General features: G+C 42.9%; 1 protein-coding gene across 1 annotated transcript in view; it reads left to right on the top strand.

Annotated features, from left to right (window-relative positions):
- Positions 1-12686, top strand: part of slc24a3 (solute carrier family 24 member 3) — a 340988-nt gene that overhangs the window by 205177 nt on the left and 123125 nt on the right. The window contains exon 4 of the mRNA XM_073051404.1: positions 8365-8439. Coding sequence (XP_072907505.1) covers positions 8365-8439 — 75 coding nt within the window. The remainder of the gene's footprint in view (positions 1-8364; positions 8440-12686) is intronic.

Raw genomic sequence — 12686 nt, 5'->3', positions numbered from 1 at the left:
ATATTTGAGAGGACCCTGCCAGCCCAGATGAAGACACCCTCATTATAGGCATCCATGTTCATTAAGCCCTGCAGGGCAGGTTTCAAGCCCTGGCACTTGGGGGACCTCCAGAGCAAGAGTGCCAACAGTTACAATCGAGGGGTGAGGGAATTGCTGGAAAGATCTTTGGCTTATCTAGGCTTTCAGAGACATTGGCTCCGTTCCCATAGTTATCAACTGATATACTAAGAAAAGCAATGTTTATGAGGCTCTCCAGGTTAACAGGTGACCTTTGTGTTTGCAGGGCAGCCTCTAAGACTGTGAATCCTTCTTTCCATCCAATTGCATTAAATTTAGCGCCCTGAGAAATATCCCGTGTTTAGCAGCCCTCCAGAAAGACTTTGCAGAAAGATTCGTGCATCCAAGCAGTCACGCATTTCATAATGGTAGCAGGATCCCCCTGAATCAGCCATTTTAACCAAGCCTGTCGTGATCAAGCATGGGAGTCACCGTAGCAACACGATGAGTGGAAATGCTATGTGACTCTACATCAGGCAGTGAGAGATACATCATGAAATTACCATCAAAGGCTTACAGTTCAATGTTTATATTTATAAGTGGCTTGTTTGGAGGACACTGTGATGAAGGATGGCCCCGTGATTTTTGTTCATTCAACTTGATATTTGACATGAAAAAATTGATGTGGAAACAGGAAATCCAGAAGTTATATGGCAGGTTAGGCAACATCTGTGGAGAGAGAAATGGGGTTAATGCTTTCGTTCAATCACTCTTCATGAAAGCTGGACTCGTTAGGAAGCAGACATCTTTCAAGCAACAGAGAGGGTGCAGAGGGGATGTACCTGGACGCTGCCTGGATTAGAGAGCGTGTCTTATGAGGGTAGTATGAACAAGCTAGGGCTTTTCTCTTTGGAGCGAAGGAGGATGAAAGATGACTTGATAGAGGTGTACAAGATGATAAAGATGCACAGATAGAGTTGATAGCCAGAGGCTTTTTACCAGGGCAGAAATAGCTAAAATGAGAGGACATAATTTGAAAGTGATTGGAGGAAAGTTTAGATAGAATGACGGATAATTTTTTTGACACAGAGAATGGTGAGTTGATGGAACACTCTGCCAGGGGTGGTGGTAGAGGCAGGTACATTGGGGGTATATCAGAAACACTTAGATAAGCACAAGGATGATAGAAGAATGGAGGGCTGTGTAGGAGGGAAGGGTTAGATAAGTTAAATGGTTGGCACAACATTGTGGGCCTGTACTGTGCTACAGTGTTCTGTGTTCTAGAAAGGAGAGGGCAATGAAGTGGATATGTGTGATAGGATGGCATTCAAGAGAGAATAGATGACACAGTTGACCTCGGTGCTAGGGGAGAGAAGGTGGTGGGTGTAGCTGATACGTCTGAAAGAAATGAACGTGGAGAGAAATAAACCAGAACAAAGAGAGGAAAAAATAGTATTGCTGGAATGATGAGATAGTGAACACAACAGTAATCTGAAATCCTGATGCTATGCTGTAGCCTGGCTTGATTATTTCAGATCTTGTGTTTTAGAAAGAATGCTTCTCTGCACTGCTGGTTGTAAAATCCCATGATGCGTCTTGAGCTTTCACAGTTATGGCCCTCAAATTGAGACAGGTGCAACAATTGGTTGGGGACGTGAATGCAAGCCATTCCAAGTGCACGCTACACAGAGTCCTGGGCACTGCCTGCCCCGCGTCGCTCTCTTTGACCTCTTGGCCGCCTTCCACTCTGCCCCGTTATGTGTCAGCTGACCATCAATCAGACTTTTATCTTTCCTGAAAGGCCATGATAAGTTACTGGATGGGCTGCTGTAGTTCAGTTCCATTGATCCAGTGGTAAGAGGTAAGAGTTGGCAGAAGTGGAGATTGAAGTTAAATACTGTACTTAAATGGATCTGAATTTTTTGAAGAAAAAGAATGATGGCAGCCATGAAACTTCTGGATTGTGGTTACTAATGCCCATCTGAGCAAGATATCTATCACCTTTGTTTGGCCTGGCCTAAATCAGTCTCCCAGCCACCATCCCAATTTTCTCCTCCGTTAGGAATAGGTGAATGGTGATCTCATCCTGCAAAAACCTGTCAATAGAAGGAATAAAAATAAAACATCTAGTTTTTTTTTCCCCCACTCAGGGCATTTGGGAGCGTTAACTCAGACAGCGTCTTGAAGCTGCCCTTCTGCCAACAGCAAAGCTCTCTCTGTAAGATGAGAGTGATTGTGTAGAGAAAAGAAGGCAGCAAGCTTATCGCTGGAGAGCATACTGTTTCTCACAGATTTGTACATGCTTTCACTTAATTTAATTAACATGATCAAAGGAGCTCTAATAATGGAAACGCTGATTTTTTTAGAAGAATAATTTCCTTGTACTTTTCAGCAGATGGCAGTTATCCGTCCAAACATCCTACACATTTTGCACACTTTCCCACGTTGCATTATAATAGTTTTATCTTGCTTTATTATTGGAAAATTATTAAGATGTCCTGAAAGTCTCTTTACAAGAAGATGTGACATGCGAAAAGGGGGTCACTGTAAAATTAATGAAATTGCCTTTTTAAAAGCGAATTGATTAACAATCAAAACAAACTGATAAAAATACACAGTGAGTGGGACTACAAGAGCGAGAAGTATTGGTGCCTCTGAACACATCTGAAAACAGGAAAGGGAACTTTCCACTGTCTCGGGCAATTTAGGACAGAGATTACAAGATAACGTACAAATACTTCCACTTCAAAGAGATGGCATCTATTGAACTTCCCAAAAAAGTTTCAGAGAGGAAGTTAGCCACACAATATATGGTAACAAGTTCCAAGAGAAAACAACTTCATTATCGAATTAGGATTTTTAAAAGGAATCTGTGCAAAATTTTCCCTGAGTTCTTGTGATGTCCAGCCAGCTGGCTGTCGGACAGCTGTGCTCCAGCAGTAGGTCATGCAGGATCTGTGCACTTTGCCATGTTTCCATAGGGTTTCAGTTGTGATTTTTGGGAGCAAATTCCACTTTGGTCTATTTCTAGCTCAATTGCACAACTTTTACCCGAACTGGGAAGCCCAGAACCCAACTAAAGTCAAGTCTCAGGTCACAGTTAAGTAAGCTGGATGTGACGCTGGTGTCCAAAGTGCTTCAAGGGGCACTTTTGACACCAGCCAACAAGGTGCCACCTATGTTTTAAAAGTGGTGAAACAAGCACTGGCGAAATCTGAAGACGAGTTTGTTGGTTGCAGGCAAGGCCCTGGGTATCCTGAAAAACTTTGAGGAGCACTTACGCTTTCCAGCTAATTGACTAATCAATTGCTGCTATGTTGTCCGATTATGCTTAGCTGATAATGGTTCCTGATCAAGGGCAGTTAATTCATTTATGCACATCAGGGGCTTACTATTTTGGGATCTACTCTATGTTAACAACAATGTCAACAAATTATGCAGGATGATTACAGAACTCAAGAAGAAACCAATGTCACTGTGGAAACAGCGCGAACAAGGCAAAAAAGTTGGCTTCAGTCATGTGAAAAGATTGAACTTAAGGTTCACGAGGGGACGGTGCTGAACTGACAAGTTCATCAACTCTAACTGATAAGACCTAAAGATAAGCCTTGTTTGTTAAAAAAATCTCCAAAATGGGGATCGTGTGCTTTGGCTTTCATTTTGTTTTGTTACTCCTCTCTGCTTTGTGGTACATCAGGCGGCAACGTTGCCATTTCTTCAGCTTTTTGACTGTTTTTTACGAGGTCAGGTTGCAAGCTCAATGCTCAACCCAGCAAAGGTGAGAAGCATGCAAGGAGCCAGCCGGATTCGAACCCGGGACCACTCGCCTCGAAGTCTGGTGCTGATACCACTACACCATCAGCTGACATTTTGCTTTCATATTAGTTACTCAAAAACCAAAATTAGTATCTGAAATTTTCTGATTTCTGATGAATGTGTTTTAATACTTTTAAGTGTCCTGATTTCACTAATTTGCCACATATTTTCCACAAAAGAGGAAAAAAAATCATATTCTTTTCATTGTTGCTTGATGAAGCACCAGAAATCAATTTTCTATCTACTATGTGTGGAGCTTCTGCAAGAGACACTAGACTGTCAGTAAACATGAAGTTAAATGGATAACAGAAGTGGTTATTTTCATCTGTAGTTGCTCATTATGTTGCCTGACAGATAGGATGGAGTCACATTCATAAAGCAGCTTCATATACACCCCTTCAGAAATCATTCCATAATGAAAGAAGAAGGTGTGAGGAAGCCAGCAACGAGATGAATATTTTCATTTTATTCAGGGCTATGACCTCAAGTGCATTATCTTAGAGGAAGCAAATTCGATCGTAACTTTAAAAATGGAATCAGATATACACTTGAACAGGAAAGATTTGCAGAGGGTTTGTTGGGGTAGTGTGGTGGTACATCGGCTGGGAAGTATGACTTCTGGAAAGCACAGTCTAAGCATCACAGCATGCTGAATGACCTCCTTAGCACAGCAAGACTGCAGTGTCAACAGATTTATTGGCTATAAGAAATCCAAGGGTCAGATTCTATCACTGTGCAATGTAAAATTTTCCATTCTGTAATTATTTTATGAGTAGCAGCACTAGTGTTGGGACCAAGGAGCCTGTAGTATGTGTTAAACACAAGAGATTCTGCAGATGCTGGAAATTCACAAAATGTTGGAGCAACCCAGCAGGTCAAGCAGCATCTGCTGAGATCCGGCAGCATTTTGTGTGTGCTTCCTTCCGTATGTGTTTTCAACTATTTGTGCTGACTGAGGGGCTAGTACTTACCTAAATTCCGGCAGTGAGAAGGCGTCCTCTCGCCATTTGCAGGGTGCGAGTGAAGAGGAGTTTTCTCCCAAACCTAGATGAGCATAGGAAGCAGTGAAACTCGCCTTGATCCTAGGGACTATTGACTGTAAATATGTCATTGACTTTGTTTCCCCTCCACTGACCACGGGGCAGGCCTGACTTTAAATGCAATACTCCACCCAAAATCTGAGTATCAATTGACTCCTCCAGGCTGAGAGATGAGAGACTTACACTCAGTGACCACTTTATCAGGTGCGCCTGTACACCTGCTCATTAATGCAAATATCTAATCAGCCAACCATGTGGCAACAACTCATTGCATAAAAGAATACAGGTATCTTCAAGAGGTTCAGTTTGTTGTTCAGACCAAACATCAGAATGGGGAGGAAAAGTGATCCATGTGACTTTGCCAATGATTGTTGGTGCCAGATGGGGTGATTTGAGTATCTCAGTAACTGCTGATTTCCTGGGATTTTCACACACAACCGTCTCTAGAGTTTACAGAGAATGGTGCAAAAGACAAACAATCCAGTGAGTGGCAGTTCTGTGGGTGAAAACACCTTGTTAATGAGAGAGGTGAGAGGAGAATGGCCGGACTGGTTCAAGCTGACAGGAAGGTGACAATAACTCAAATAACCATGTGTTACAACAGTGGTGTGCAGAGGACCATCCCTGAACCCACAACCTGTTGAGCCTTGAAGTGGCTGGGCTACAGCAGCAGAAGACCACGAACATACACTCCATGGCCAGTTTATTAGGTACAGGAGGTGTTTAATGAAATAGCCACTGAGTGCATGCTCCCCCGCTGAAGTATTAATACTTCCCCTACCTCTAATGCACCAGTCTGCTGGACTCAGTGAACTTGGATGATAGATTCTCAATAAGCCCAGAGCTGTCCAATGCCAATAGAGAATAGCCCCTCACGGCAATCGACATCTCTCAACTTGACAAAGCAAATCAAGAACTCTCTGCCAAAGGAAGCGGCAAACAGAATGTATGACCCAGACCACAGCTGCAACTCCATAAAAGACAGAGGGGGTCCTCCAGCCATGCAGTGGGTGGAGACTGGTCAACCAATGCAAATTGTCTGTAAGATCAAGCCCAGTCACTCACCACAAGTGAGTTTGATGGGGAATGTGACCCGGGCAGTGGTGTCAATATTCACAGTTGAAATTGGCTCTAGAAGATTGCGTAGGAGTTTATTATTTTGAGGGGGAGCAAGGGTAACTTGATCTTGGCATTGCGAACAAAGGTTGTATGGACACTGGTCCAAGTTCTTTTTGGAGAGCAGATTACCAGTTGGACAAGAAAATGAGTTCAAAGATGTGGTGGAACCTACCTTGCGTGCAGCAGCTCCACTCTGGGAGCCTCTAGCCCAAAGTGGGTAGAAGGAGGGGCAGACCACTGGGGTGTGGGCAGAACTAAAACCATCTCACAGGCTGTCTGCCTTCTGACTTATTAGTCACCTTGGAACTCACAAGAGTGGAATCAGGTTTCCACAATCCCAAAACTCTGCCAGAGGAGAGGAAAGGATGTGTTATCTCAGAAACTTCTCTCACTGACGCACATAATTATTACACATCTGCATTTTCTCACAGTGTTAAGAATACATGTTTTTTTTTTTATTGACTGAAGGAATGCGGGCTCTGCAGACTGAGCCAGCGTTTGATTTCCCATCACCAATTGCTTTCGAAGGTTGTGGTGAGCAGCCTTCCTCAACCACTGCAGTCCTTGAGGAATCGCTGCATCCGCGATGCTTTTAGGGAGGGAGTAGTAGGAGTTCGCCCCAGTGACGGTGAAGGAACGTTTCCAAGTTCGGGTGGTGTGTGGCATGGCGAGCATGTTCTGGCTGGTGGTGTCCCACGCATTTGGCAGAGGCTGTGGATTTGTAAGATGCTGTTGGGAAGGGGGGCAGGAGTCTGTATTGATATTGAAGAGACAATTGTCAGCTTTCTCATGTTTTTATTGGCTGCTGTTGGAGATACCCTTTCTTGTGTTGCAAAACTTAGTGACATTGTCACCGTTTGGCTCCAATATTATAATTACTGAGTGATTGATAGCCTTTAAATAAAGCTATTATTGCATGTTTATTCATGCACAGTTGACAGATCTGCCGACAGTGAGTCAGAGTGATACATATTGTCAGCGTATATGAATATATGGGGCGTGATTATTTCTTAAAATGCACACGCAACAAAATGAATTACATTTTTCCGATCCTCTCTGTGGCTTCTGGCTACCTGTTCTGGAGATTTGCCAGATTTGGCAGCCTTCCAGGAGTTCTCCCAGTTGCCCGGTTTAATGGATCGGAGAGGTAGAGATTTGTCCCCTATTTAGTCTGCCAGATGCAGCAACGCAAGTCAGTTGCATAAATTACTACTGTGTGCATTTAGTGCGTTAAACTGAGAACAAAATTTCTGTCCTAGAATATATAAAAGCTGTTTGGAATGTGGGGAACATTGCAGCTGAGTTTGATGGTGCTCCCAGTGAGACGTATGTTCTCTATTTAAACTGCCCTCTCTTGTGCAGTTAAAGATCCAGTCCATTTGCAGTCACTCATCCACACTACAGGTTGAGCTGCACAATTTTCTGACTTGCCATCTGCAACAAAATGTGCCCAATTGTGTAAGGGGGTGGGGAAAGTGGGGACCAATTTTGCCATGCATTGTGAGGAATCCTCACCCACAGTGAGCGTCTTAGCTGTGACACAAGCAATTGGTTAATTGCGCCTTAATTCCCTCTTTCATGCTATTAGGGTTTCTGCAATGCAGATGCCCCCTTTGCAATGCTGCAAGCTCCCAGAAAGTTCTTGCCTCCCGAATGCCATTGCCTTCAATATTAACTACCTGAATGTGAAGAAGCACAAAAGCTAATTAATTCCCAGCCTGAAATTGTGTACCGGCACTCACAGATTAAACCCGCCTATTGAACTGAGTTAGGGATATTTCCAGTACTTCAACAGCAACATCCTGTTGGGTGAGGAGCTAAGAAGTCTGCACGGTTGGACTTCTGTCACTTGAGATGAGGCTGACATACGTCTCAGAGCTAGGCTGCTTTGTGGTGATGGCAGGGAGCACCTCACTCTGAAACTCTGAAACTCTTCTCTGTTGCAGTGTTAATTGAAAGCTTCAAAATTAAGATTGATATCTTTTCACCAGCCCAGTGCATTAGGGCAATGTATGGAATTAGGGTGGGTTTAATGTAAGCCCCTTTATACGGGTAATTTTCTTGTAATATTCTGTTGACATTAAGTGGGTTGTATTTGTAATTGTGAGTTACAAATATTCCATGAATTTCCTGCCTTATTCTGCCCAAGCCCCGTGCAATTTCAGCTACTGCCTACATTTCAGTACGAACATTCCAAAAGAATTAATTTTTGCTGGTGCAGTAAGACAGATAGAAGCATCCGATGGCAATTTGGTGATCAGGAATAACCTTGCTCGGAACTATCTCAGTCAGAATATGGATATGCCACCTTGCAACACTTACTTTGGAAAAATGTGATTTTTTTTTTGAACTGCACTCACCCTAATATCTTCTTTCTTTCTGTCTCCCACAGACCGTGTACATGTTCTATGCTCTGGCAATTGTCTGCGATGACTACTTTGTTCCTTCATTAGACAAAATTTGTGAGGTATGCACTAACCCTGTTTGGTATTAGTTCTCTAGCATGGGCTGTGTGGTGATGTATTTACAGTTGTCAGTCTGAATTGTCAAGTTACACTAGTTATGAATAATTGAAACACTGCGAGTATAATTCCTCTGTTCTGATTGCTTATTTCTTTTCACAATGCTTTGGTGAAACTTCATCTTGTGGAGTGAGCAAAACTGATGATAGAAATCCTCTGCCTTGGCAGATGAGTGAGACCTTCACTGGTATCCTGAAACTGCATGTGCAATGTTAAAAAATGAGGAAAGTTCGAGGGAATAAATTAGTTCTGTAAATATGTAGTGCAGAAAGAATAGTAAATATTCCCAGCACACCTACAAATCAAAAACATCTGTACACAGGCCCTTTCATTAATTTCCATTATATGCCCATGTTGATAATGATAACTGTTTCTCCCCCTTCTCTGGTAGAGTTACTAAGGTATGACAAGATAGCATGTTGAAATTGCCGAGCGATATTCATGTAGGCAGTGTTAGTTATTGCTATGCATTTTGGAATTGATTAATGAAACAGGTAAGGAAGGATAAGCTATAGGAGAATATTTTCATTGAATATATTAAAAGACTGAAATGGAGAAAACTTTGAGTTGTATTTTGTTATCAACACACCCAAAAAAAGTACCAGTCAAGAGTTAAAAGATTCTTTAGAACATGATCCTGCAACACTGACGGTGGCACTTGCAATGTGAAACTTCAATCATACTCCAAATTAATATGCAAGTGAGGACACTTACTTTATCAAATATCCAATTAGGACAACTTAAAAAGAAACACTTTTAAGATGTAAAGTAGGGCAAGCTCATTAAATTTCTTCCACGATGGATACAAATGTCTCTCATTGTCAGAAATCTGATGGCCCATTTGGAACAACTTTTTGAAAGGAAGATAGAGAAACAAAGTCAGAAATTGGACAGGGGACATTAAATGCCAGAGCCACACTATCTGCAGGCGAAATACTGGTCTGCCAGGAAGCAAGCCGGCATTCCATCCTCCAGACTGAAGGGCAATTGATTGTAGAATGGACATTAACAGAGATTACTCAACATGTGTAATATTTTGGTCTTAAAACAACACACAGCTACACTTTAACAGAAGAATAAAATACTGTGTTTTACATGACATCATGTTGCTATCTTTACTTTTAAAAAGACACCAAATTTATCCTCTGCTTTACATGCAGTTCTTTGACTTGTCCTGATTGATGGTTGCATTGTCAGATCAAAGCAGCCTTAATCAATGGGTTAGTGACTCAGTTCATTCAGCAGTGGGAGAAGAAAGGCAAGTGATAGTCATATGTACATAGGCTAAGATCCTGGTAACTCACCCTCACATAGGACCGGTCTTTAGTGGTGACACCACTTCTTCACAAGTGGAAATACTTGCCTCATTCTTTGGACATCGTCTGAAAGCTGAGGTGAGGCTCATAGCAGCAGCAAAGCACACAGGACTTCTGTCTTCCTCCACATCATGGAAAGAAACCGTCCACACATGTTTGTTATTTTTTATATTTTCCACTACCCCTCCACTGTTCAGTGGAATTCTTGTTCATTCCCAGAGAATAACAACGCTTCACAGCTGGACAGCATTTGGTTAATGGCAAACACATGTAACAGATGGTATTGAATAGATATTTTAGGGTAACATGAATTTGCATATTCAGTGATGTGACGAAGCACAAACTTGAATCTGAAAGAGAGTCATGGAGTTTTACAGCACGGGCACAGGCCCATCGGCCCATCTCACCTATCTCATCTAAGATGCCTACCTGAGTTGATCCTAGTAACCTGTGCTTGGTCCCGATCCCTCTAAGCTTTCTCCTTCCATGTACCTGTGCAAGCTTCTTTTAAATATAAGAGATGTTTAAATATAAATGGTAAAATGTGTTTACCATTTCCTCTGGGAGTCTGTTTCCACCCTCAGTGTGGAAAAAGTTGTCCTTCAGGTTCCCTTCAAATCTTTCCCCTCTCACCTTAAATATATGGCCTCTCTTTGTAGATTCCACCACTCTCGGAAACAGACTGTGACCATTTACCTGATCTGTGCCCCTCTTGACTTAGCCCTATAAGGTCATCTGTTAAATGCTCCCAATGGCGTGTGGCTCAAATAGCCTCTGACAACCAAGTCCAGCTCCTGGCCTTCACACGTGGCTTAGCTACTGAGCCTGGTGGAACCAGGCTCGTGCTGTGGTTGGCAGCTCATCTAGGAGAAGGAAAACTCTGATCTCAAACTGTTGCTTTGCGGCCATACCCACTCATGGGGAAGGACTTGGGAGTAAACCCCGAGGGAAAAATCTGGAGTTGGAGTTCCTAAGGCAGTCCGACATTGAGTTCAATGCTGACTGGCAACTCCTGCAATGCTGCTGGTACCGAACTGTATCAGTCTCTGCTGTTCCTTTGGGTTCATCAGATGCATGGAGAGGGGGAGCTTGCTATATGGGCAACAGCTTGCACTCCATATCGTACTGCCCAGGCTCGCATATCTAGACAGCTAAGTCACAATATCCATGGCCAACTCTGACCAACGGAGGCCTTAGACAGATAAGGTCACCACTCAGCCTTCAATATTTCAAGGCAAAAAAAATGCCCCAGCCTATCATGTGTCTCCTTACTACTCAAGCTCTCCTGGACTAGTAAATTCCTTCCCTGCACCCTGTCCAGCTTGATGACATCCTTAATTTAGTGAGGTGACCAGAACTGTGGTCATCGCCCCAAGTGTGGTCTCACAAACATCTCGTACAGTTGTGTCATCACAACCTAACTCTTTTACTGATGCCCTGACCAATGAAAACAAGAATGCCAAACTCTTTCCAACTACCCTCTCTACTTGTGTTGCCACTATGTCCTTGTACTCATAGATGTCTATGATCTACAGCACTTCGCAGGGTCCTGTTATTTTCTGTCTGAATCTTGATCTAGATTAATTAACCAAAACACATCACCTTCGGGTTAAGGTCCATCTTCCATTCCTTGGCCCCCTTTCCCAGTTGATCTAGATCCTATTGTAATGTTAGATAACCTCCTTCACTATACAGCCAATGTTGGTATTATCTACAAACTTATTAACTATGCCAATTACATTCTTGTCCAAGTTATTAATATAGATGACAGCGTACCCAGCACCAATCACTGCAGCACACTCTGGTCACAGGACTCCAATCTGAATATTAACACTCTAGTTCCACCCATTGGCCAAGCCAAATGTGTATCCAATTGGTTAGGTCATGCTGGGTGTCATGTGATCTAACTTTCCCAACCAGCCTACCATGCTGGACTTTCTCAAAGGCCTTGCTGAAGTACACAAAGGCAATGTCTTTTGCCCTGCCATCATCAATCTTTTTGCTCACCTTTTCAAATAAATTCAATCAAATTCATGGAAGATGATTTTCCACACACAAAACCATGTTGACTATCACTAATCAGTCCTTGCCTTTCCAAATGCAGACAGATCCTGTCTCAGAGTCCCCCACAGCATCTTTCCTCCCATTGACAGCTGCTAACCAACATGGAGTAAAGGTTGACTCTGCTGGCCCATTTTGTTGGAGCTAGCCATCTCGGTCTTTGACACCCTGGTCACAAGCCTGGTTGCCCATGTATGTATGTCAAATGAAACTGGGTGCATGAAGGAGGATACCCAGCTCAGCTCCCACACTCCCATACTCACAATGAACTGGTGCTCTGTTGAAGCATAACGAGAGGATGCTGGGGTGCCGAATGGATATAGGAAGTGGGGTTTGGAAGAAGTGCACAGAAGAAGTGGGATTTAAAAAATAAACAAGGGTTCCAGAGCTTTGAAAGGTGTCACGTGTGAAGCAGCTAGAGTGACCTAGAGTTTTTGATGGTACAGAGCTAGCTGGAAAGATGATAATAAAAGTAGATTAAATAGAGAAAGCCATTTTCCATTCAGGCCAAGAAGGCCAAAATAGAGAATTCTATGTGGTGGTAACGTCACTAAGTAATGGCTTTAAAACGGGAAGTTCTAGGAGTAGGATTGAGATATGGCAAAGAGTAAGCAGTTGACGTTTCAGGCTGAGACCCTTTTTCAGGGACTGGGTCCAGAGTCCTGATGAAGGGTCTCGGCCTGAAACATTGACTGTTTACTCTTTTCCATTGATGCTGCATGACCTGCTGAGTTCCTCAGCGTTTTGCATGTTGCTTTGGAGGTCCTGCATCGGCAGACTTTCTCGTATTGAGATGTATTTGGAGAATTGTCACA

Source organism: Hemitrygon akajei, chromosome 7 (genome assembly GCF_048418815.1).
Source record: "Hemitrygon akajei chromosome 7, sHemAka1.3, whole genome shotgun sequence".
NCBI lineage: Eukaryota > Metazoa > Chordata > Chondrichthyes > Myliobatiformes > Dasyatidae > Hemitrygon > Hemitrygon akajei.
The sequence above is the reverse complement of the archived record's forward strand: the minus strand, read 5'-3'. Positions and strand labels throughout refer to the sequence as shown.